General features: G+C 45.3%; 1 protein-coding gene across 1 annotated transcript in view; it reads right to left on the bottom strand.

Moving 5' to 3' along the window:
* LOC149872951 (uncharacterized) overlaps nucleotides 1–27,618 on the bottom strand; it is a 550,350-nt gene that overhangs the window by 429,443 nt on the left and 93,289 nt on the right. Inside the window, exon 3 of the mRNA XM_090037132.1 lies at nucleotides 18,111–18,288. Coding sequence (XP_089893258.1) covers nucleotides 18,111–18,288 — 178 coding nt within the window. The remainder of the gene's footprint in view (nucleotides 1–18,110; nucleotides 18,289–27,618) is intronic.

Below are 27,618 nucleotides of genomic sequence, written 5' to 3'. Positions count from 1 at the left end.
GCAAATGAAAATAGGATAGGATTCAATACTGACAAGTGCAGGGTGCTGCACTTAGGCAGTAGGAACCAGCAGCATACCTATAGGTTGGGGAACTCCCTTCTCGAAAGCACAGTGGCAGAAAGAGATCTTGGAGTCATTATACATGGGCCGACAATGCGACAACATGGTCAGTAGGGCTAACTGCACCTTGTCATGCATGCATCACAAGCAGGTCCAAGGAGGTGATCCTCCCCCTCTATGCGACACTGGTCAGGCTGCAGCTGGAGTACTATGTCCAGTTCTGGGCGCTGCACTTCAGGAGATATGCGGACAACATTGAGAGGGTCCAGAGGAGGGCCACTCGCGTGATCCAGGGACAGCAGGGCAGACCCTACAAGGAGAGGCTATGGGACCTGAACCTGTTCAGCCTTCACAAGAGAAGGCTGAGGGGGGACCTGGTGACCATCTATAAACTCACTAGGGGGGACCAGAAGGGTATGGGAGAGACTTTGTTTCCCCGAGCGCTTCCCGGAGTAACAAGCAATAATGGCCATAAATTGCTAGAGAGTAGGTTTAGACTAGACATTAGAAGGCACTACTCTACAGTCAGGGCAACTAGGATCTGGAACCAACTTCCAAGGGACATGGTGATGGCTCCTACCCTGGGGGTCTCATTTACCTGGCTGGGATAATTTCAGCCCAGTTTTCTCTTCTGCCCAGGGCAGGGGGTTGGACTAGAAGATCTACAAGGTCCCTTCTCATCCTACTTCTATGAATCTATGAATACTAACTTAGTATTAGTAGCATGTGCAAATTGCAATAGTGACAATTGAGAAGTTATTAAAACAAGTTTATTCCACATTGTATATTGGTATTACTACTATTTCAAATGTGTTTTCCTGATAGTTCAACAGGCCAGTGAAAAAGTTTAATTTGAAAAAAACATCAGAAGGATTATTTCAGCATTAAAAAAAATGTTTCATTTTGAAGATGGAAAAATGAAATGTTTCCATACTTTCAATATTATTCCTTTTTTTTTTTTGGCCAAAATTCTTCCCTTGCCATTTTTGGTGAGTTTGCTATTTATAAAAATAATTTCTTTCAGCTGTAGTAGTAAGACTGACCTCACAGGGCTTTGTAGAGCTTAGCATTTGTAAAGAGCTTTGGGAGTCTTCAATCTCCAAGTGCTAGGCAAATGCAAATATTATATTTGTTAAATAATGATTTCAGGTAGCAATGGTGAATGCAGCTACTATTGCAGTAAGTCAGCCTTCCTATACTGGTTCAGTCTCACTTCTCCCCCCCTGATGAAATACAAAGTCCACACATGGAACTTGCCTTTCTTCAGCAAGTAAAGTAAAAAAGTCTATCAATAAGCCCTAAGTGTTCAATTTTGATTTCAGTAGTGCAAAAATACTGCCCTTATAAAACAAGCAACTGAAATATACAGGTAACTAACAGACATTCACATATCTGAGATGGGACTCGAGTCCTTACCATCAAGTTGATATTACATAAACAGTAAACTGCCTCTAGACGCATCACTTATTTCCACTTAGTACTGAGGACCTTTCAGGGTAAATTGATAGAAATAAATGAGTCAGTCCTCTGCATGCTCTGTCTCATTCCATATCTACATACATGCAGTCTACTGGCATTTAAAATGTACTGCACCCTGCTTCCTAAGTACCTGTATAATCACAGTTATGTGCATTGTTAACAGTAATAAGTTTAAAATGAAAAAAGCTCTTCTTTTTTCTAATAGATGTCAATTGATCTTGATTTTTTTTCTCAGAGACAGAAGTAACAAGGAACACACTGTGTGCCAAGAACTCTGTACTAAGCATCTGGCAAATTTATAGGTTCTTGCATCTATTTTCCAGTGCTACGGTCCCAGAGGTACATGGAATGAGAAGAAACATTTGTTGTAGTTCCTGGGAGAATTTGAAATTTCATAACTCTTCTTTTAGATACCTACCTTAAACAAATAAGAGTTACAACTATATTTACACTATTTCCTTTGAGTAAGATGTGTCCACATTTAGAAGGTATGAGAATGTATATGTTGAATAGGCAGCAAGCTTTCATTAATAGGGAGATAAACTAGATGATACCACGGTGTTCTCTCACTTCTACCTGCGATATCATGGAATTGCTATTACTATTCTAATTACAAATTAGGCAAAAACAAAAATGGAGAAAGCAGGTAATAGTGAATGATGTGATACATGAAAACAAAACAAAATTAGTTTGAAAAAGGTATCAAAACCTGGTTTGGATTTGCTGTGTTATGATGGAGTTTCAATTAAGAGAGTACAGGGTGCTATGATGCTACAGTACACCCTACTGCTAATGCAGTGTATTTCTCCAGTGCTCTAACCAGCCTCATTAAATTACTCTGACAAAGACAAGGGACTTGATTCTCAGCAGGTATATAGGAGCATAGTCTAAGTAACTCAAGTGGAGCTACAGACATTTGTACCACCTGTGAATCTGACCCAACATTTTGAACAGCAAAGCTGAATGATCATTTTCATTACAGAAGAGCATAAGCTGGGAAGAATTAATGGGCATGCATACTTCTTTGTGTTTTTTATGAAGGCCTTTGAAAATATATGTGACTATTCAACCAACAGAATGGTAAGAGCATGAGATCTGGTCAGATGCCATACATCTGAGTAGCATAGTTACAGAGCAGAGTGGACACTAAGGCCACACAGATGTTCAAAAAGCCAGAGGAAGAACTAATCTAAGTTACATGGTTTTCTCTTAAGTAGCCTAGATCAGGAGCAAACAGTATACATTGCTCGCCCTTTGTCCAGGCCGGGGGGGCGGGGAAGGGGAGGCAGGGGGCAAGAAGGCATGTGCTGGCTGAGGCCAACAGGTGGGGGGGCATTCCTTCGCACTTCCCAGCATGCCATGAGGACTCCCCCAGGCTGCTGGAGACTGCTGAGCACAGCCAAATGCCCATGCCACCTCTGCTTCGCTGCTGGGAGGGGGCAACCATGCCCCTGACCCCCTGCCACCTCACTGCAAAACTTCCCATGCCCTGCCTTGAGGCTTCCAGAAGAACCCCAGAGTGGGTGCCCTCCCTGGTGAACTGCATGTGCCTCAGTGTCCCAGTCTACTCACACCCCACCATGGCTCCCCAGCACCCATGCCCAAGCATATAGAACCAGGAGCTGTGGTGTGTCATGCTTGTCACCCATCACAACTCTTGAAGAAGGCTGTGGGACATGATGCATGCCCATCTGGACATGATGTGATAGCTGGTCACCAGGGGATGTGGGTTCTTGCCCCCAAGCCAGCAGCCAAATGTCCCATGTGTGGCCACCTACCAAAAACCGGACCCACCAAGAGTCCTGGACTGGACCAATGACTTCCAAGTAGCTGATAAGTATAAACCCACCCAGAATGTCATGGATGCCAGGGTGCTCTGATACCACCTCCAAACTGTTGAGCACTGGTTCTGGGCCCAGTGACCTGGGACAAAGAACAGTGGGTCCAGACCTTCTGTATGTGCCAGGCTACCTTGATCATCACCACATTGCACCATGTGGCATCACCACCACATTGCACACTAGGACACCAGCAAGTAGCCACTCCTCACTCTGGAGAAGCAGATGGTCATCATCATCATGAAGCTGCTTAACCTCAGCAGTTTCCATTACAACCAGTTCAACATGGACAAGTCCATGACCAGAGAGGTCATCTGGAAGGTGTATGTAATTATCCAGAACATCCTGGCCGTCTGCTTCATTTGCCTTGTCAACCCACAGGAGGTGGTCATCAGCTTCCACCACATGAGCTTCCCAATTGTGTGGGCTTCATGGATGGCACCCATATCCCATTCCTCTGCCTGCCCCAAGGTGCCTGGGCATCAACAATCACAAGGGCTACTTCTCCATCATCTTGAAGGGCATTGTTGACCACCAGGTCTGCTTCACCCACATCTTTGAGAGCAGACCTTTGACAGCAGACTCCTGGAGTCCCCATTTTTGTTATTGGCACCCTTGTCATCCCTCCCATCATCATAGGGAACCCAGTTTACCCCATATGCCCTAGCTCATGAAGCCTTATGGAAGTGCCAAAAGCAACACTTCAACTACTGCCTCAGTAGGTGTCACATGAGTGGGGGTGTGCCTTCAGCCACCTTAAGGTACACTGGCAAGCTCTCAGCACACACTACAAGGTGGAGGAGGAGAACTTGCTGAGCCTTATCATCATCACATGCATCCTCCACAACATCTGCAAAACCATGCAGGAGGTCTTTTACAAAGCCTGGGCAGAGGAGGCACAGCACACAAACCAGACATGACGCGCTATGCATGCACAGCACAGGGAGGCTGGAGCTAGGTCATGGGGAGAGATGAAGCCCTTGGTGGATCAGGAAAGTTCTTTGGATGAGTAGGGCAGGAGGGCTTTGAGTCCCCAAGTGCCCATGCCCTGGCAATAAGCAATGGATCTCCTGTCCTAGGCTCCTCTGGCCCTGTATTGTCCACAACCTGGGCTGCCTGGACATCATTCCCCATTTCCCACCCTCCCATGGGGCAGACATTGGGAAGTGGAGGAATGTGGCACAAAAAGGAGACATCTGTCAATTTACAATGTTGCAGCTGCCAAACTTTTCTTGTTTGTAATAAAGGAAACCTATTAAACCGTGCCTGTTCCATAACTTGACCCCTCTTCCCATTGATGCAAACTAGAAAAAAAAAGTTTGGAGGGGGGTATGGGAGATTTGTGAAAGGGGTAACATAACATAGAGAGGAAGTTAGGTCAGGGAACAGGGAAGGGGTTTGGGTCATGGGGGAATGCCTCAGGAGGATTAACGCAAGACAGCAACTTAGAGGGGAGGTATGGGGAATACAGCTTTAGACTTGGCAAACTAATTCCCAGGTGCAGGAGTGAAGAATATGGACTTCACTCTATACAAGCTGGACAGGTGGGTGATCCTGGACCCACTGCCTGCCTGAGAGGGCTGCATGGAAGGGACAGGAGATGGTAGCTGTGGGGCTGGAGGAGGAGGCTTTGCCACAGCAGGGACTGTGGACTTCTGGTGCTCATTCATGGGAGCCCCAGCCCTGCACCCCCCGCCCCTGCCCTTGCCCCTGCCCATTAGGGTCCAGTCTCCCTCTGCAGGGACCCTGACCCCATGACCATCACCACACTTGGGGCCCACCTCGTGTGACAAGACCAGCCTGTGGGCTGCCCATCCCACTTAATGGCTGGGCACTCCCCCACAGCAGGACCCAGTTCAGGAGACAGGCTGTGAGGAGTGGAAAAACTTCCCCTGGGCTCCTGAACTGGTGGATGGATGAGCTGGGGCAGGTGGGCTCTAATGCCTACTGCTGTCCCAACAACAGGCTATGTTCTCCCTGCAGTTCTGAACACTGTGCCGCCATTGCTGCCCCCAGCCTGCTGCTGCCGGGTGGGCGAGGGGGGGGATTGCCATGGCAGCACAGCCAGTGTGGGGCTCCTGCAGCAGGGCAGCACAGTGGGAATCCCTGAGGCCAGAGCAGGCAGCCTGCATCCACCTCTGCTCCACACATAAATCTGGGGGGCACATGCCTCCCATTCCCTCCCCCCATTCCCTGGATGAGCCAACCATGACTCTGTCCTGCTCCTGGCCCTGGGCCCCACATACTGCCCTAGCTAGGCAGAAACCCCACACTCCCTCCCTCACCGTGGGGGCCTCAATCTGCACCCCTACCTAACCTATACCCCTCCCATCCCATAGACTTACCTGAAGGGAGCTGCTTCCCACACTGCCTGGCTGTATTCCAAGCTATGTACCTGTGTACAGATGTGCTCATACATGTGGAACCCCTTGCATCCCACTCCCAGCAGCCCCAAGCACCCTGCAAGGGGAAACCTACTATTTCCCAAACCCAGATGCCTGCACGACACTGTGAAACCAAGACAAATGATGTCCCAGAGTCATGCAACCCAGGACCAGGACTTGAGGTTCCCATTCTGGGACTGTCCCACCCAATTAGGAAGGGCTAGTCACCCTACTTGTAATCACTTGGAAGGCCTGCATAGGCAGATCAACTGCCAAGGCTGGGGAGGCATGGATCAGTTCAGGAAGGAGGGCGGTGTCATGGGCTATTTGTACAAGCCACAGAATTGGCCATTAAAGTGACTTAATGCCTTTTTGCACTGCTCTAATGGTGCAGCTGTTTGCCCGTATCAGTGGCGTAATACGCTTTAATGGTGGGCTGTTTGCACGTCAGCAGTATAATGCACGTTAGATGACTTTGGGACACAGTAAAATAAAACATCTCTGCGGTGGTTTAGTTTGCTGTGAAGGGAAGCACCGGGCCCTGTGCATCTCAGGGTCTGTACAGGCAGCCCAGCAGCAGCCTGTGCAGACAGGCTTCACTGAAGGAGAAAAAAAAAAGTGGCAAGACTGATCTTTTTTTTTCCCTTCCCGGAGTCTGCCTGCCTATCTGAGCTGCACGGGGGCCCGGTGCTTCCCTCCACAGCTGCAGTGCTCTCTGGGACTGCTCATGCTGGGTGTTTGCATGCGAGTACTACCGCTGCTACGGAGGAAAGTACCAGCCCCTCCATTCTCTGGGACTGCTCAGCCCACCAGCAGCTCGCCCTCCCCTCCCTGCCACTGGAGAGGCAGGTAAGGGTCAGGCCTAACCCTTTTGTATGTGCCATGGGGGTTTACTTTGCTCTAAATTGAAGTTTTGTTTGTTAAGATCCACCATTTGGATTTAGAGAGAATTAAACAGAAGTAAACCCCTGTGGCGTGTACAAATGCCAATGGAGGATGTCGTCCCTCCATATTTGGAGTCTTTCCTTGTGCTGTTTTTCTCCTTGTAGCTCCTGGCACCAGGAGTTAGCTTTGTGTGTCCAGTACTCATAGGCAGCAAATAAGGCCTGCAACATCTCCCTGCTGTGTTGACAACTCCTACAGGCATCCCTCAGGCACACTGCCGCTGTACAGGCCCCTGTCCTTGAGCTGGCATTGCGACCTCCATGCACTGTCCTCCCTTAGACAAGTGGTGTTTACTCCATTTATCAGGGGAGATGTAGAGCTTTTGTATGAAGTTGCAACTTTTCCTAATAAAATGAGGTATAGGCGTAGGCATCTTAAACCCTCCCAGCACTCACCTGAGCACTTGCACAGAGAGAGCAAGGTAGCTATGGTAAGTCTTTTCTCCTGGCTCTTTCCCTTCCCTCTGGGGCCAGGAACCATGTTGCTCCTTTCTACCCAGTACAGCAGAAACCAGGGTCCTGACTGTGCTGCAGGTGGGCAGGAGGCCCTGCAATGGTGCTGGGATGGGTTGCTGGGAAAGAAGGGGCTGGATCCCTCTCCAGAAACTGTCGCAGCCACCTGCTATGCTCCCTTAGAGGATCTGGGGACCTGGGGACTCAGACCATCCCCAGAGCAGGCATGGACTGACCACTCCAGGAAATGCCAGTGGAGCTTTTATACTGCCCCTTCTCACACCCTCCTTATCTTACAGGACAGACATTTCAGCACCGTGTCCGTGTAGGAATGGTATTTTGCTCCCAACATTTCCCTGGTGAGAGTTAGCTGAACTTAACCCCTATTCCCAGGTTTTTTTTCCCCGCCATGTCTATAAGTGCCATGAAGCTGAACCCATTGTGACCTGGCACACAGAGAGGGTTCCCACACACCAGCTGCCTAAAAAATTTCCTGTTGTGTGCACTGTTCTTCTGCTTTCAATACACCTGGAGGGGGTAAAGGCCACTTCACCTTCAAGGGTTGCAGTAGGAGGGGGGCACTTTTTGGGACTGGGACATGGACACAATATTGCAGCAGGGGGTGTTCCTTGAAGGGCTGGTCCAATGACTGCCTGAACCATGAAACTCAGTTGCCTGGCACCCAGGGATTTTCCCCAGGGATTGGACCAGATGGGGCAGGGGGAAGGGAGTACTGGAATATCACTTTCAAGCCTCTCCAGATGCATGACTCAGGAGTCAGTCTGCAAGCAGGACAAGCTCAGGAAAGATAAGTGTTCTCACGAGGGACTCTTAGTGAGACGAGAACATTAGTGCCTTTCTGGGACTGGGAGGGAGGGAGAGGGGTTGTTTGGCAAGTGGGATTTTTTTCTTGTTCCAGCTGTATTGCAACTCCAGTGGTTCTTGCATGTTATTTCCTGTCCCTGACCTCAGTGTCCTCTCTGCCACCTGGTCCCGTAGGGCTGCCAAATGGGTGATGGTGCATAGCGCTGGCATTTATACGTTTTTTACACTTTGCCTGCAGATCTCAATAAACTGTTTTTGTGCCTTTCCATGAGTGCAATGGAGAGTTGGGGAAGGAGGTGCTATTTCAGCATCAATGCTCTGGGCGGCTGAGAGGGGGCTCAGTTTCTCCCAGTAGCTGAGCATGGCCCTGAAAGATAGGCAGAGATATGTAAGTGAGGCATGCTTATGTTCCCACAAAATGGGAAATGGGCAGCTAACTGTCCAGGGCTGTGGGTGGGGGGAAGCTGCTGGGTTCTCAGCTGCAGTCTAGGACGAAAGGGGTTGGGGAGCAGAGGGAAGGGGAGGGGAATGCATGACTGGTCTTCCCAGTGCTGAAAGACAGAAAACTCTTGAGCAATTAGTGGCCTGGAGACCTGTGCTTTGAGTGGTCAGGGTAGGGAAATTCACCAGCCCCCCACTCCCCTGTGCACCAGAACCCCTGTTTCTGGGCTTCTTGGTCACAAAGGTCTGGGAGGGGGCTATGCCCATGGAGATGGCCTGTAGTGGCCACAGGTCCCCAAGGGGCTGGGGGAAGAGGGAAAAATGCCAGCAGGTTGGGTGCAGTGACCACCTTCTGGAGAAAGGCTCATAGAGGGCTTTGGGCTCCCTGCCTCTACCTGTCTGCCTTACTGGCTGTGGATATAGCCCACATGCTCTCCTTCCCCAGCCCTGCTTCTCTCTCTCTCTAGGGCTTTATGATTCCTCTAGAGCCCAGATCCCCACCACTGTACAGCTCTACCCGACTTCATGTGGCCGTCTCAGGCAGCAAGCACCTTCATACTTGATCGGTGCCAGTTTTCACCAGAAGATGGAGAAGAACTGCAGAGGGATTGGGAGCAGTGGGTCATGCTGAAGCAGCAGCTGCTGTGCTGGTCAGCACACTGTGCATCTGGAAAGGGGGCAGCAAGAAAGTGTTGGAGCCTGGGAGCAGAACACCCAAGACAGCAGTGTTGGGAGCAGTGTCCCAGGGGCCATGTGTTTGCAGTCTGCAGAGTCAGAGATGAAGGTATAAGGGGAGCACTCCTGCAAGGTGGAGGGCATGGCATTAGGATTCAGACCCTAGGTTGCAATATCCATGGCATCAGAGCTTTCCCCCTCCCCCTGCATGTCATGCTCTGTGCTTTTGACAATGCTCAAGATATCTACAGAACTCAGGTCCAGCTGCAGGTGTGACAGCTCCCAGATCCTTCGATAATCCAGGGACCAGCACCATTGAGCCAGAGGCCCTGGGAGCTGCTGCTATCAGCAGACCTTGTACCTTGTGGCCCCTGGGGACCTGCTTCTGGGCACCCAGTTGTCCTGTCCTCCCAGGGACTTCCTATGCCCCCTCCTCTAGTGAGGTCCCTGTTGCAATTCCTTTTGCCCTCAGTAGTGCCATAGATGTGCAGGGTGGTGATGTCCCTGTCCATTGTGAAGAAGGGGGGACAGCTCCTGGACATGAGAGAGCAGGTTGACATTGCATACCTTGACTTCCAAAAGGCCTTTGATCTAGTATCTCACAATGTCTTCACAAGAAAATTGGAGGATTGTGGGCTTAACTTCAAGACAGTCAGGTGGGTGAGAAACTGGCTGCAGAATAGGACCCAGAGAGTCATAGTGAATGAATCTGTGTCATCCTGGTGAGAAGTGGGCAGCAGTGTCCTGCAGGGGTTGGTCCTCGGTCCAGTACTTTTCAACATCTTTATTAACGATTTGAATGTGGGGGTGAAGAGCTCACTGGCCAAGTTGGCGGACAACACTACGTTATGGGGGAACATGGTCACGCTTGAAGATAGGCTACAGATACAGGAAGGTGTAGACAGTCTAGCAACTTGGGTAGATCAAACTCTGATGAAGTTCAATGTAGAGAAATGTAAAGTGCTCCACCTCGGGACATGCAACCCCTAACACACCTACAGGCTTGGCAGCACCAAACTGACTAGCACCACGAATGAAAGGGACCAGTGGGTAATAATAGACCACAGTATGAATATGAGCTGGCAGTAGCTGTAGCCAGTATGGCAAATAACACTCTGGCATGCATCAATCAATGCATTTCCAGCAAAACCAAGGAGGTGATTCTTCCGCTCTACTCAGCACTGGTGAGACCACAGCTGGAGTAATGCATCCAGTTCTGGGCACCACACTTTAACAAGGATGTGGGCAAGCTTGAGAGACTCCAAAGATGAGCCACCCATATGATCAGAGTCTTAAAAGGCAAGCCATACAAGGAAAGGCTGAGGGATCTGGGACTCTTCAGCCTGAAGAAAAGAAGGCTGAGAGGGGACCTGGTAGCAGCTTAGCACGACACTAGGGGAGTACATCAAGGGCTCGGTGAGCAACTGTTCACTAGGGCACCCGAGGGAAAACTAGGAGTAATGACCACAGCCTTCTGGAGGATCGATTCAGGCTTAACACTAGAAATAACTTCTTCACAGTCAAGGTATCCAGACTGTGCAATAAGCTCCCTCCAGAGGTGGTGCAATCACCTACCCTGAAAATCTTCAAAAGGAGACTAGACAATCACCTTGCTGGGATCACCTGACCCCCAGTTAAGTTTCCTATGTGGTGCAGGGGGCTGGACACAATAATCTTATGAGGTCCCTTCCAGTTTTACAATCTATGAACAGAATGCTCTGCCTCTTGGACCTTTTTGGTTGGCACCATGCACATGCTTGTACTGGACCATCATCCATTTCAGCTTGGCCTGACACTGCACCCAATCCTGTTGTGGCCCCTCACTTGCATCTGTTAGACAATGCACTTGAACACATCCCAGTTGCAATGCCCTTTGTGGAGCTGGACCTGGGTCTCCGCCTTGCCCCAGATGGCAACAAGATCCCTCATCTCTCTGTAGTTCCAGTTGTGTGACTAGGGTTGGGTAACAGAGTAGGATGGGATGGGTTCTAACATGGTGCACACCAGTGCCCATGGCATGTCAGTGTCTGCAGGCTGGTGAGGGTCCATCTGCAAGGGGATGAATGGATGTATGGATGGATGGATGGATGGAAGGAACAGCAGTATGGGTGAAGGTCCCAGCATGTGGCCCTTCCTCTCACTCCAGCTGGGTGTGGCCCCTACTCCAGAGTGACAAGGAACCCAAGTGCAGGGGTTTCTCCTGGGCTCAGTGTTGGGGTCCTGCATGTATGTTGTAGGGTGCTTCATGACACAGTGTTGGGGGAGTGAGGGCACAGCATGGGGACTTGGGCACCCTAATCTCAGGGCTTGTGCAGGGGACACATGCCTCCCTTCCCCTTGCCCCCTGCCTGCAGCCAACAAATGGCCAGACACTGGGCTGGAGAGAGGTCTGTACTTGATTAGTGCTAGGAGAGCCCAGGGGTTCGGCCTGTGGGCATATGGCTGGAGCAGCCAAGCATGAGCTCGGTGCTAGCGTGCCTCCCTGTAAAGAAGAGGTAGGGAGAGGTGCAAAGGCACGAACGGATGCTGGAGGATCTAACCTGAATCAATAAAGAAATAGTAAAGAAATTAAATTCTTCATTCTAACCTATATCCATTGAGTGTTGAGTGTACCTTGTAGCAGGTTTATCTTAAGCCGCTTGTGCCATTTGTACACTGGTCTCTATGCATCAAACTTCTGTACACTTGTGGGTTTAGATCCATATATGTTCACTTAGACCAGCCTAAGCGTAATGCCCTAAAAAAAGTAGGTATAGCCCCTGTATTTCCCCAAGGCTGAAGACAAGAATTAAAATGTCCAATGCAAGTTAATCCAATGGTTGCTACTCACTTAAAATAACAATCTTAGGGTCTCCAATAGACAGCCTCAAAGGTTATCTACTTCCATTGTAGAAAACTTATATCTTTCTTTTTATATAAAAGAAGTGATTCTCCAAAGCTCTGCTTGATTTCAGAGGGTAGAGTTTAAGGAAACATAGCAAATACTGACAACTACAATAAAAGTCCAAACATTGGCATCACCTTATAATTAAAGCTAACCCTTCCCTTATGATTTTATATAGTGTATAAGCAGATAAAAAATGTTACTAGAATTTGGTTTGCTGAATGTCCTGAACAGAATCTAAAATCACCAAATGTCTGTCAGCTGTATTTACAAAGTTAAGAACTATATTTAGCAACATTCAAAGTGCTTATTCTTCTTAAATGTCTCCAGATATTATGACCATTATGGTTTTAGATACCAGGGTGGGAAGGAGACAATTTTTCTTGCCTTGCCACATGGGGAAACAATACCTACATACTAAAGGAATTATTTAATACATGCAGTAGATGAACAGGGTAGTAATGGAAGCAAAGAGCTAAAAAAATGCAGTTCCAGAAAGCTTGCCTGTGCAGAAGACAATTTTCTTATGGGCAAAGGCTGTGGAATTAACTACCCCAGGAACTAATATATAAGTAGTATAGAGTCATATTCGAGACATGCATTTTAGGATTTCAGAAACAAACACAGTTAGAAACTTTTCTGCTCTGCTAGTAGCCTGCAAAATACCTAAAGGACCTTAATAAAGCAAATACAGGGATTGGAAAATAGAATTAGAAGTGACAATTCCGTTACTAAAATCTTTGGTCTAAAAAAAAGGGGAAAAAAGAAAAGAAAAGAAAACTAATCTTATTTTTTTCTTCTCACCAGTCAAAATGTCATGTAGCAATCTTGTTTTCATTTCTAGAAAGTACCTTTATTAAACCCGTTTTTTATTAAAAGTCAATCTGAGCAGCAAAACCAACATTACCTTCTAAATATAGATATATATATTTAGAAGGTAATGTCAATCTGAGCGACAAAACAAACTTTTTGTAGACACACACACAATCAATTTTCCCCTCCTGATCAGAATAGTTTATTCCAAATCCTCAATTTATTTTTTTACCTAAGACCTATTTGGAGTTACTTTATAAGGTAGAAATATCAGGACCTTGAACCTGACTGCAAGTGTTCCCAAAGAGACAGTTTGCATTAACAATCAAAAAACCCCAGAAATAGCTACCAAACACTGTGTACTTTTCTGTACAATTTTTCTTAGTTTTACTGACTTTTTCCAGTATCTTGGGGGGGGGGGGTTGCTTTGTAAAAATGATAATGTTATAGCTGTGAATCTTCATTATAAAATACTGTAAATATTAAGTTCCAATATCCCAACATACGTATGGATTAACTGTGTCCTGAAGTAGATAGGACTTTTTTTGTGATATCAAAATTAATCTGAATACTCTGTATCTCCATACCACACTGATGCGTGGAATAGTTTACTGACAAATATATCAGCACTTTTAATAGAGTAACAGAAACAAAACAGATGTTCTACAATGATGAAACTCAGCTGTGTTAGGAAGTTAATACATCACAGACATACAGGTTTTTGTTTTTTAAAAGCAAGGGAAAAATATCTTTATGGAAATACACCATATTCCATTTTTGTTTTTAGCAAGTTTGAGTTACACTACTTCCCAACTGTCCTACTTTCACTTTGAGTTTCAAAGCACAAATCTCTTAGAACACCAAAATACCTCCCAACAAAACAGGTTTGTTTAATCTGATCTGTCACAAAAGCATCAAGTATTCAGGGATTTGGTTAAAAGAGTCTCAGGGTAGTTAATGACTGAAAGCTACTTCACAACAGATCCCTCTTCTGTAGGTAACAACAGGATATGTTGTTTTGGAGCAAACCTCTCCCAGAATCCCCACATTTTGGTGTCCCCATCATACAAAAAGATGAAGTACAATCGCCAGTAGGAAATATAAAATACAACCCATTGGAGAGCTTGAAGTTTAATACAGAAATGTGATTGTCACTTGGCTTCAAGGTTTCATTATGAATGTTTGGCATGGGTCTACTCATAACTAATTACTAATTTCCCAGACAGTGAACTGAGTATATCTGGACAGGAAAAAAAAAAGATCCTCCTATACCTTGTGCCACATGCTCCCATGAAAGTCAACAGGGGTGCAACCCAATAAGCATGCATGTACAGGAGTGCACGTTCCTCACAGAACAAATAGCAGCAGCACATATTTGTGCCGCTGCTATCTGTGCCCAGGCACATCTCTGCATGCATGCTCCAGTGCAGAGCTCTGGGTGAGGTAGGGGAGGCCTCCAGGACAGCAGCAGGACCAAGCTGACCACTCAGAGCCTGGCCAGCAGCCAGAACATGGCTCTGGCCAGGCAGGCTCCCTTTCTGATGGTGTACTTTGCTGCCATGTATGTGGCACACTGCTTTTTTAGCAGCATTTTTTTTTTTTACACCAGGATCTCCCTTTGTCAAACCCAACCCCCCACCACACCCACCACACTGCAAATTAGTGTGGCAAATGGGTGTACATGTGCTATGTGTGGTTTGAAGTACCTCAAACCACACATGCACACTTGTTAGAACATGCCCCAGGAGTTTTGCTGTTGCATTCAGTGAAGACAGAATATGCCCTATATAACTCAATTAAAAGATATTGTTTTTGCTGAGCCACAGCTAGTGTATCTACCTTATTTTAAAAGATTTTTTCTTTTTACTTTTCTCCCCTTTGAAACAGTCAGTTGAGAGTCTGTAGCCTCTGCCCAGCTTTACTTTAAATCTCAAGGATGGAAACAAAAAGTGAAGTTACAGCTACTCTCACTATGCCCTCAATTCCTGCAACTTGACACAGCAATAAAAGGTCCTTTCTGTAAAAAGCAAGTCAGAGAAAAACACCCACAGCTACCTACCTTCTACATTACAATCATAAAAAAGAAGATGAGAAAGAGAGAAAGGACTGAACTCAAATGGAATGGCACAAAAGAATCCTACATACACTTAATTTTCAAGCATACCTCTGAAGTGTGCATCTTTAATATTAGTAACCAACTTAAATATTTATAGAATGCAGTGATAGCTCCTTAATATGTAAAACTTACAACAAAAGTGAGTAATGTTTTGCAAAATATTTTGGATACATTGGAACTGTGAAAATCTCCTACACAGGGCTCTAGGAGTATCTTCACAGAGTGTAGGGATCGTTTTAATTACAGGAACTTTATGCTAACACTTTTAGCTACTAGAGAAATTATAATATTTTGAGTTTTATAAAGCATTTCTCAGACATGCTGTTTTTATTTTTAAATTAAAGTTACACAATTTGAAAATGTGAAAGTATCTTTAAAAACAGAAATTGAGTGTTATGCTTTGGGTTTAATATAATAAATGTCATTTGAGAATTACACTTTGAACAAGTGCATTACAGTTTAGCATCTCATTGGTAGCCTTTTTCATAGGTAGTTACAATTTTCCTACTGTGCTGCTAAGCATTTACATATTAATAACTAACGACATTTAATGAGAGGAAGCACTCCAAAGTAACACAGTTAACTCACTCTCTTTATTCAGTATATCATAGTAAGCATGTACACATTTATGCCAAAGGGAGGTTATGCTTTTAAACTGAAACTGTGAATTGCAACTTACATGCTCAAGTAAAGATGTCATAGTTACACAAAATTACCACTTCTATAACAGGCTATTTCCTGTTGTTACAGTAGCTTATTTATAAGACACCAGTTTCATTTGTTGAAGTTATTCTTATACACAACTACATTTTAACTAGGAGGCCAATTTCATAGCTTTCCTCTCCTCCCCTCACCCCCTGCTTCAGCTAGTAAAGCACTGTAGGACATGCTCAATCTTAAGCATATGCTTAAATCCCACCTCCTTAGACACAAGCTTTTGTGTTTTTCTAAATGGGGGTTGGGGGGTAGGGGAAGGGAGATTTAAGCAGGTTTTAATGCTTTGTTATATTAGGACCTAGAACAAGAACACTACAACTACTAATGCACCACTAACTACAATATCATCCAGGCATTAGCTACAGCAAGGTTTTCCAAGCTCCTTTTGACATTTCTTTTTCAAATACATGTTTTACCATCATCTAGTCTCATCACAGAGCACACACTGTAAGCTTATTACAAGCCAACAAGAAGTTGGAAAAATATTAAGCTAATCATATTTGAATCTTTAAAGACTGCACCAGTGCTCCTCATAGCTTAAAAACCATAAGCTTTAAATACCACAGAGACTTCTTCATATTTGAAAAGAGAATGCTAAGAAAGGTAGTTGCTGCTTATACAACAGGTCGTAAGCCAGAAATGCAGAGACAAGGGAAAATAAAACCCTCCTATTTCTTTAGCATTTCATGTTCACCTTCTTGCTTTTCTTATATACTCTCTTCATATTAAAAAAGGGATTTGTTGGAATAAAATATGAAATCTAGCAAAGCTAGTTTGACATTCTTTGCTACAGACTCCAAAAACCTAACTGCAAATATAATGTGTCCCAATCTGACATACCATAAAGAGTATGATCAGCATACTATTTGGGCCAGTTCATGGGGAAGAAGGAAAATGATCATCTCGTCCTCTTACCCCACATTCCTCTACATCACAGTTAGAACTGCAAGAGATTTCCTCAAACCCATTTGCCCCCTTCTCCACATCCCTCCTTGAAACCATCCCTTAATTAAAAAAGAACAAAAAACAAAAAACCTGTAATAGTATTAGTAGTACGGAACTATTTTATTTTATATAGTTATATATATATATATATATTCATTGCAAACAATAGTGTCTACAATCATTACCATACTATAAATATTATAAAGGTAATGTCACAGCCATCACCCTTTTCCTAGAAGAGAACTGAACACACCTCCCCACAAAACCCATTGATAGTACCCACAAATGGGCTCAAAGGTAACTGTTGTTGAGATCGCATATGAGATGCAACCATCCCTACAATAAGTTTTCTTGTTGGATCACATAGCTAAAGCACAGGATGGGAAAAATCAAGAAATCTGAATTCTGTCCCCCATTGGGCCAGGCTTTCCTGAATGGATCCAATTTTGGACAAAGAAAACACTTAACTTTTGCCTTGGCTTTTTGTGCCTGAAAAGTAGAGGTAATAACAACAGGATTGTTGAAAGGTTTAATTCATTAAGATCTGCTAAATGTTTTCATCATCAGATCATTCAGTGAGAGGTGCTACAAAAATGCAGACTGTTACAAGGTTACATTTTTATTTGTAATCTGTTCTTATTGGCATCAGATTTTTCTATATGAGAAACAGTGAAAATCCAAAACTGTATCACCAAAATGTGTATTCTTATTACCTATTCTGCTGTGTATATATACAAATATATATTACAGTAACTGCAACTCTTTTGGATAAGTGCATTTATTATGTTATATTTGGCTAATATACATATAGTATATATACATGTAATTATATTTAGCTAATATGCAAAGCTATATAAAAATAGCAAGATTAAATTAAATGCAATGTGTGCAATGCAATCTGTATTTTACAAGCATATACACACAACATATGCAGAGATACCTTGGTTTAAAGAAAAATGGAAGTGTTCCTGATTGTATTAGATGGTCAAGATTCTGAAAGCTGAAAGATATATGTTGTACAAATGCTCTGGAGTTACAGTGCCTGTAATTAACTAATGTAAGATGCTTTGTTTAATGTACTACCTCATTTTAATGGTGTGTGGTTAACAAACAATAAACGTTTAGCAGAGAAGGATCCAAGACATTTTTTATTTCTAAAAAGAAAATATACTCTATTCCAATAGTATTTTTCCTTAGTATTTTTTCTTTTAAAAATAAAAATTCTATTTTCCTGTCTGAATTCAAAATGATTGACTAGAGCACAATATTAAGTAATAAATAAAACAGTCCCACTGCCTGAAAGACTCCTGAATAAAGAGAAAATTATTTTTGGATTTTCTTTCTGATCAGATATGAAATATTCTGAAACGCCACCTCTATAATTTGATAAAAAGCTTGATATCCCCAAATGAAAATAGGACTCAGCACTTTCATTTTTCTGTCTCTAAAGGAACCTCTAGGTAAACTGATTTTAAAAAAATGAAAATCTCAAGCATAAAGGTGGGAGTAATGAAGCAAGTTTAAATATGCGCTGACCTTTGAAATGAACTGCAATCCATGTTGTTTGGCCAAGGAGCTGGCTGTGTTGCTGTCTCCATCGATTTCCACAGCATAAAAGATGTGGGTATTGGAGCTGCCCTGCTCTCTGGTGGATGTTGACAAGCATCGCTGCAAACATGCTGGCAGTGATAGAAATAGCCCTATGTTCATTGCTCTGAAATAGTAAAAAGAAATCCATCAGGGATGAAAATGTAAGCATGTACTTTTAAAAAACTAAAATTATGCACCATAAGAATCTTCCCAGAGATTTTTTTTTATTTTATGTCATGCACTTTAAAAAATTGGAATGTGTTATTGACTGGTAACACTGAAAAGAAAGTATAGCGAAGTATCAAGTCATTGAGGCTCTAAGATATTACATTGTTTTGCAGCATCTAAAAGAAAAGCAATGTTATATATTATGTGCTTTTTACATGCTCCAGAATAAAATTGCCTAACATTTTGTAGCACTTTTAGCAACATAATTATTTCTTTTGTTTCCCCACCCCTCTAGGTATTGCCTAAACTTCACCAGATTTTGTTTTAGGGATTATTTTAAAATGGAACTGTTTGCTAGTATCAAATACCTATTGGTGTTCCCTTAAACAGTTTAGCTTCTAGTAACATGCTGCATCAAAATGTAATATTAGAACTAAACACTTCAACTTCACATTGTCTTGATAACTGTTACTCGAGACGTTTAAACATGCAAAGGCCCATTTTAGGGCTTTCCACAACATAAAGAGAAACTCATGGTCCAATCCAATATTGGCTTGAACCGTGAGAAATTACACAAGTAACAAAGCCAAGTGAATAAAAGGGACATCTGTCTTCAGTGAAATAATACAGGTATCTTAATTAGGCAACATTTGTATGTGGCTCTAAAGATTTATTCTGTATGTCAGGGCTGTCCAACAGTAAGCCCACCTGCATCCAGGGAGGGCTCAGGCCTCAGGCTCCCACCCAGCCACTACTACCCATATCATTTTGGCTGCAGCAGCAGACAGAGGCTTCAGGCTGTCCCTCCCTCTGGCTTCTGCTTCCTGCCCAACCCCAGAGGGCAGGGTGGAGCAGCACTGCACTGTTGTGGGGTGCTAGTGCAGTGTGGCATGGCACAGTGCTGCACAACAAAGGAGCCCATGCCCAGGGAGCTAAAGGTGAGGCTGGGGCAACAGCACCTGTGTGTCTGGTGCAAGGGTGGGGGGGAAGAGAAGTGCCCACATTGCACTGTACAGGAGTGCCCAGTGCAGTGAGAGGGAGAGTGCCTGGTGCAGCAGAGTGAGGGGGTGAGACTGCCCACCTGCCCCGTGCAGCAGGGAAGCACCTGAAAGGCATGTAGCCCATGCTGATGCAACCCCTGCTTGTGCAACCCGTGGGGCATGCAGCTGCTGACTGCTAAGAAATTGGAAAGCTCTGTTGTGTACAACAACCCTTAAGAACTAAATCCTGATTTAAAAGGCAAAACAATAATGAAACAATCATGTTGCAGTGGGATAGACATCACAAACTTCTTTCTGGTTTAAACACATCTTCTGGAAAGGAAAGACTAAAATGCTCTATCAGCTTTCCTCTCGTAGGAAATATATCCTTTCACAGCAGCAGGGACCTAGTATAGTGCCATTCCTATACTATCCCAGAAAAATGCAAATCCAGCTTCTTGACAATTTCCAGTGAAGGAGACTCCACAAGTTCCTGAGTGGCTTGTTCTACTGTCCTACCATTCTGACACTTTTTTTTCTGAGACTTCATGTAAATCTACTTTGCTGCAGTTTATAAATATTACTTCACATCCTGCCCTTTGCAACAAGGGAGAACAGTTGTTCTCCCTCTTATTTATGGCAGTCTTCCAAATATTCGAAGACTGCCATCATGTCCCCTCCCTTAATCTCCTTTTCTCCAAGCTAAATATATGTAGTTCTCTCAACCTTTCCTTGTACAGCTTGCATTCCAACTCTTTTATGATCGTTGTCACTTGCCTCTGGATACTTTCCAATTTTTCTATATCATTCTTAAAATGAGGTGCCAATAACAGCATACAATATTCCTAAGCAGCACCAAAGTACAGTCACAGCTTTTTCCCTTTGTCCCTCTCATCTATCCACCTTGTAACAGGACCAGTGCCCCAGGGGCAGCTGTCATGCCTCCTGATGATGACTCGCATCCTACACTGTGCTAAGGTACCCTACCCTCCCTTTTTTCTCACCTAGGGAGAGGCAAAAAGCAGATGAAGACTACACTGAAACAAAAACCTCTGGTCATCTAGGTTTTCCTTGCCATTGGATAAAGGTTTCTTTCTTGCTAAGTATCATGTCATTGCTGATACAAAATGGCATCCTCATATTAAACAAAGAAACACTCTGGTGCCTTCCATCAAAAGCAAGTCATATGGTGATGGGTAAGTAGCAATGGGGGCAGATGCAAGTGATTACTGGAAGCCCCTAGTCACAGACCTACATGGAAGCAATGATGTTCATTTTGTACATAGAACAGGGACAGGTACTCAATTTGGCAGCTGCAATCATGATTGAATAGGCCTAATGACAATCCTTTCTGTTCACCCCATATGGGGAGGGAGCTAGAAAAGGTGTCCCAAACAAAGTCTGTCTCATTTCATCTGACTGGAAAACTGCATCTGGTGAGATATACATGGTCCAAATCAAGAAATGAAGTTTGCAACCTGGAATATCCATACCCTGATGGACACCACTAACAGTAACTAAACAGCATGGTGGACAGTAGGGCTGTGTGAAGCTTTGGTCCTTGATTCGATTTGGCAGAGATTCGGCCCCATTCTATGGGTGAATTTCCAAATCTGAATTGAATCCGAGGACTATTTAATCTCTCCAAATCAAATCAGAACTCTCTGAATCAATTCAGACAGATTCCACAGTTCAGACATAGACACAGCTTTAAATTTTTTTCTGCATACCTCCAGGCAGCAGGTAGCTCGTGAATGCTGAGATGCTGGGGCAGCAGACCTGGAAGTGGGCCAGAAGCACTTCTGGGTCTGCCAGAGAGTGCACAGGGGGGCCCCTCCAGCTCAGCAACTGGTGCCTCCTGGGTCAGGGGGGGCACCCAGGGTCTCCTGTGGCCGATCACTGAGCCAGGGGGGTGCGGGCGGCCCCCCTGCATGCTCCCCGGCAGACCCAAAAGTGGACCATCTATTCCAGTCCACTTCTAGGATCACCGTTGAGCATGCGGGGTGGGGGGGGCCCTGTGCTCCTGTAGGACACTCCATCCACCCCACCATCACAGCATTTGCAAGCTGCACCTGGTACCTCGAGGTATGTAGAAAAAACATTTAAAGCTGTATCTATATCTGAATCACTGATTCGCTGAATCAGCATCGAATCTTCAGATTTAGATTCAGCCAAATCGAATTGAGGACAGTGATCCGAATCAAGAAATTCAATCACTATCCCTTATTCAGGCCAAATTCAAATTCAAATCAAATAGGGCCCATTTTGCACAGCACTAGTGGCCAGAGACTTATACAATTTGATATAGATACTGCTGCACATCCAGATGAGTGCACTCATGCCTCTTGCCCCATCTCAAACCCCTTTGAGAAAATTAGACCCCTGGATATCCAGGGCTCAAACAAAACCCCAAGGGAAAAAACTGGAGCCTCAGTCCTCCAGAGATGCTCTGGCAGAGTGCCAGAGTGTCACTATGATTGGCCCTTGCCCCACTCCTGAGGTACACTGCTGGCAGTGGTGCAAGCTGCAGGGACCCAGACCCAGACCCGGATTTTGCCAGGTAAGCAGGGGGTTGAGGGGCTGGAGGAGGGGGGAAGGGACCTTGGGAGGCTGGAGACAGCAGGGGAATGAGCAGGGGGCTGGAGACAGCCTCGGAAGCATTCCCCTACTGTTCCCTACTCTCCTAAGGCTGGAGGCAGCAGGGAAATGTCTCCAGGGCTGTCTCCAGCCCCCTGCTCCTTCCCATGCTTGTCTTCAGCCTCAGTGGATCAGGGGAAGAAGCAGGAGGCTGCAGACAGCAGGGAATGTCTCCTGGGCTGTCTCCAACCCCCTGCTTCTTCCACTGCTGTTTCCAGCTTTCTGTGGCTGGAGACAAGCAGGGGAAGGAGCAGGGGGCTGGAGGCAGCAGAGGAATGTCTCCAGGGGCAGTCTCAGCCTCCTGCTCCATCCCAAGGCTGGACACAAGCAGGGGAAAGAGCAGGGGGTTACAGATGAGCAGAAGACTGGAGACAATCCCCTGGAGATAAGCTGGAGAACTCCCTTGCTCTCTCCAGCCTCCTGCTCATTCTCTGCTACTGCTGGTGAGTGTGTGAGGTGGGCCGGAAGAGCAAGTGGGGAGCTGGGAGAATGAGCAGAGGGTAGGGGGGATGAACAGGACAGGGAGAATGAACAGGGGGCAGGGGGAATGAGTGGGGAGCAGGGAAATAAATGGGGAATAGGAGAATAAATGGGGAGTGGGGAGAATTAACAGGGAGCGGGGGAATGAAAAGGGGGCAGGAGGAATGAACAGGATGGGAGGAATAAATGGGGAGCAGAGGAATGAATGGGGAGCTGGGAGAACCAATGGGGCTGGGAGGAATGAGCCTTTTTTCTCCAGCCTCCTGCTTGTTCTCCTGCTCATCTCCAGCCTCCAGCGGCTAGAAATGAACAGGAGAATGAGCAGGGGGCTGGAGACCAGCAGGGAGGGGGGAGCTGTCACTCCTGGGGGGACCTGGGACCCTGCAGAGAGTGTAGTCCATGTGCTGTGGGGGGGCTCTGCCTTGTGTGGACAGGGGACCATTGGTGATGTGTGGGGGGTGCACGTGCACTCCCGGAGCATGGCAGTTCATCCCCTGACAAAAGGTGCCGCCAATACTGTTGGTGGTGCCTGTAGGTGGTTGCTGCTTGCCACCCTGCACTGCCAGTGGTGTCTGCAGGCAGTCAGTGATCTCCGCTGACCACCGTTGTCACTGCCAGTGGTGTTTGTGGGTGCTCACCGCTCACCACCCCTCACCCCACTACTGACAGTGCTGGCGGCATCTGTGGGAGCTCCCTGCTTCCCACTGCCACCACACTCTCACTGCCGCCAGCGCTGCCATGCCCCACAAGCAACCGGGGGCATGCAATGTTCATGCAGGGGACCCATCCCTTCTAAGCAGCCCCCACACCTACCCACACAGTGACTCACATCCCCCCACATCCCTCCACCCCCACCCACATTCCCCTACCCCACTTCCTACCCCTCATGCAAACCCCACATCCCCCCCAACATACACCTACCATGTGATAAGGAAACCTAAAACAAATATTAAAATATTTAGATATTTAGGATTTATTTTATTATGATGCTAGAGACACTGATAGGTTTCCAAATTTATTTAACCTTGTAAATATAACACTAAAACATTGCCCATTTGATCAGTCCCCCTTTCTCTCTCTCTTTTGTTCTAATTGTGGAAGAATGTGTATTTTGAGGTATTTTAAAAAGTGAATTTGGGATGCTACCTCAGTTTGTCTGGGCCCCAGAAGCTCCTGAGATCAAGTAACCCTAAGCTGCTGGCCAGGGCAGGTTTTTGTACTGCTGGGGCCAGGACAGGGCAGCTTTTTATACTGCCCGGGACAGCAAAGGTGTTGGCCCCAGGCTCTAGCTCCCCCTGGCTGAAGATCTGGAAGGAGCCAGGCAGGGTTATTTTGCCCCAAGTGGCATAATTTGCTCCACAACAAAGTGCATGTCTGAGCACGTGTGCTGAGGCAAAAAGCCCTGGCTCAAATTTGCACTGCTTCTATTTGAGCTGCTGCAAACATGCATGCTTGCATGTGTGGATGTACCCAATAAGACCAAACATGCAAGGGAGGGGCAGCTCACACCTTCTTTTGGAAAGGAAAAGCTGAAAAAGAGAGAAACATCCACAGGGAAAATTTTAGTTTTGCTATCAAGACCAAGATTGTTACTCAGATGTCAGGATATCCAATTGGCATCTTACAACCTTTCTTTCACTGACCAACAGACAACAGTTATCAGTGGATACAACCTGACCCTTGATGCAAATAATGAAACAGGAAAAACTATTCTAAACTTGACCAAGCCTGTCATCTGTCCCCAAAAAAGATAGTTTTGTTGGCAGAATGCTTTCAACTCAAAACAGAGTCAAGACACATATTGCCCCATTAAAGACAGGACCCAGAAGAAAATTTGAGAGCAAAAGAACAAATGGTGGGAGAATAAAGGAAAACAAATCCAAATGTTATGATATGCGTAATTTTTTCAGCACAACCGAAGCTATCTATGGGCCAAGTACACAAAGAGCTATCCCTCTGAGGTACAACAATGGAACAGTACTCCTTAAAGACAGCTCTGCCACCAATTCCTTCTTACCATGGTGGAAGGAATACTTCCAAAGCTTCTGAACTGAGATTCTTATGTTGATCATAATACCAAAGCCATTTCACAACACCCCATTAAGGACTACCTTGCAGAACCACCTGCCTATCAAGAGGCCTTAAGCAGATGAACAACAACAAACCACATGGTTCTAATGGAATTCCAGCTGAAGTTTATAATAATTCCATCACCAACTACCTGATATTATTCTGAAAACATGAAAAGATTCCCAATGACTTGACAGATGCCAAGATCATAACCAAATTTATGAAAGAAAATAGATCAAATTGCAGCAATTACCATGGCATTACACTCCTGTCCCTAGCTAGAAAGATCCTTGCCTTCATTCTCCTCAAACCCACTCCACTAATCAAGAAAAATACTCCCTGAGTTACAATGTGGCCACGTGGAGGTACAATGGACATAAACATTGTTGCTAGACAGCTGTAGAAGTGCTGCAAGCAACAGAAGTCTTTAGATGGCTTTCATTGCCCTTAATAAGGCCTTTGATTCAACCAGAGAGGCTCTATGGAAGAGCCTAAGGAAATTTGGATGCCTGCCAAAATTTGTTACCGTTATCAGGCTTCTTCATGATGATATGACTACTATCCTAAGCAATGGCTCTGAAGCAGAGCCCTTCACCATTAGAACTGGAGACAAGCAAGGATGCATGATCGCACCAACACTTTTTTCCAATCTATATTGCAGCTATTCTGCATCTCATTGCTGACAGATTTCCAACTGGAGTCAGTATCCAGTATCTCTTTTACACCAGTAATTGTATTAATGCAACCCAAAATTATATTTGCTTTTTTGGCAACTGCATCACATTGCTGATGCATGTTGAGTCTGCATTCCACCAAAGCCATAGGTCCTTCTCAGCAGTATTACTGCTAACCAATTATCTCCCATTCTGTATTTGTGCAGAATAACTATTCCTAAACTATTCTTATAACAGCTGGCATTCCACCCTTTTATCATATTTGTTACTTGCTTCTTTAGCCTTTCCAGTTTCTCTATCCTTCTTAAAATATGGTGCCCAGAACAGGACACAGATTCCATCTGAGGCCTAAGCAATCCCTCAAACAGCCACACTATCACCTTCAATGTCTTGCATACAATATTTCTTTTATTATAACATAAAATTGTATTTGGGGTTTTTTTGCAGCAATATCATACTGCTGACTCATGCTGAGATTGTGATCTACCATAAGGACATTGAGGTCCTTCTCTTGCATAGCTCTGAGGCCTGCGGAGAATTAGTAGCATGGGGCTTTTTCCAGTTAGCTTGTAAAAGTAGTAATGTCACAAGATACAGTACATGCACTTGAGTGGAACTTAATTTAGCATTTGTATGGGGATTCAAGAAAGGGAGAGACATTTTATATGCTCATTCTCTTGTGCATCTGTTTATTCATTACAAAATACTATTAGTCTACTATGAGCATTTTCAAGTTATTTTTAAAAGGAGGACTTGTTGCTCATATTCATGTTCTAAACACATTTACTGTATCCACCCCATCCAGACCTTCATTCAAAAAGATTCAAAGGTAACTTTAAAAGAACTTTTAGAAACTGTTAGAAAGAAATCAACAAGAATATGGCAGTATGCAAATATGGACTGGCTTGTGATCATTTCACCCATCTAAGTTGGCAACTTCATTGGAAGCCTTGGTACAGACTCAAAGACTTAATGCAACTTGGAGGTGGAACTATCCTTTTAAAACTCTGGAGTAGGAGTGGGCAATTATTTCAGGTAGAGGGCCACTTACCAAGTTTTGGCAAGCTGTTGAGGGCCACATGGGTAGCCCCACCCCTGACAGGTGCCCCGCCCCATATTCGCCATCTTGGGACTGGAAGTCCCGCTCCCTAAACACTGACCTTTGCCACCAGAAGTCCCTCCCCTTGCTGCCAAGAATACTTCTTTCAGCAAGGGGTTTTGCCATCTCAAAGCCAGAAAAACACCAAATTATATTCTAAAAAGCAAACATCTACAAATTAATTAATTTGATTAAAAAATATATTTTTGTCCTGATTTACATGTGTTTGTGTAGTGTACATAGAGGCGATTGCACAATAGCGTAAAATGTAGCCTTACTCCTGTATACTGTGGGAGGGAGTGGAGGGCATGAGGGGTGAGTATAGGTATGTCAGGTGTGGTGAAGGGTGTGGATATGTGCGGGGGTTATGTGGGGGGATAGGTCTGGGGGAGTAGGGGTGGTGTGTGGGAGCATGTGGGGGTGTGTGTATGAATATGTGGGGTTTGGGGTTTGTGGGGGCTGTGTGTGGGGGGGAGGGTGACTGGGGTGTGTGGGCTTGTGTGTATGGTGGGGTGTGCTTGTGGGACTCACCCTATGAACACACACACACTCTCTCCCTCCCTCCCTACACACACACACACACCACACAGTGCCTCCAACACTACACACACACACTATCTCTCTCCCGATCCCCCCACACAAATACCCCCCCGCTCCTGGCCCTGGAGTACTGGCGCTGCTCAAGCTCCACCATCTGCTGATGCAGCCCAGGGCCATGTGATGCTGGAGTAGCTGTGCAGGAAAGCAGTCAAATCTGGGGCAGGCAGAGGCTTCCAGTTGGTGGGGGGGCCAGGCTGGGCCGGCCTTGTTTCTGGCTCCTGCCAGCTTCTCCCAAGTCCTACTGGCCATCGCTCCTATTATCTTTGACAGGCAGCCAGGAGCATATAAATATTAATTTTCTAAATTTTTAAGGGGCCCCATGGGCTGCATAGAATGGTGTGGTGGACTGGATCTGGCCCACAGGTCATATTTTGCCCACCCCTGTTCTAGAGGAAGATTCTCTTCACACTTAATTTAAATGGAGACGCAGCAGTGTGAAAACTTGCATTGTCATAAGTTTGCACTTTGTCCAACACAAAATTAATTCATCACCTTTCACAAACACTGGGTACACCTACACATTCATTAATGCTCCATAGTTACTGCACATTACGCTTAGTACTTGGATAACCAAGTACGGAATCAATGCACAGTAACTCACACTACTGTGCAGTAGCACTGGCACACAGGTTTTTTTGAATGTTAACTGCGCAGCAGCTTAATATTACTGCGCAGTAGCATATTACCACAATTTTTGCCTGACATGCTACTGCGCACCATTATTAAGCTACTGTGCAGTTAGTGTC

Source organism: Crocodylus siamensis, chromosome 1 (genome assembly GCF_052110815.1).
Source record: "Crocodylus siamensis isolate JL-2025a chromosome 1, ASM5211081v1, whole genome shotgun sequence".
Classification (NCBI taxonomy): Eukaryota; Metazoa; Chordata; order Crocodylia; family Crocodylidae; genus Crocodylus; species Crocodylus siamensis.
This window is presented reverse-complemented; position numbering and strand designations above follow the sequence as displayed.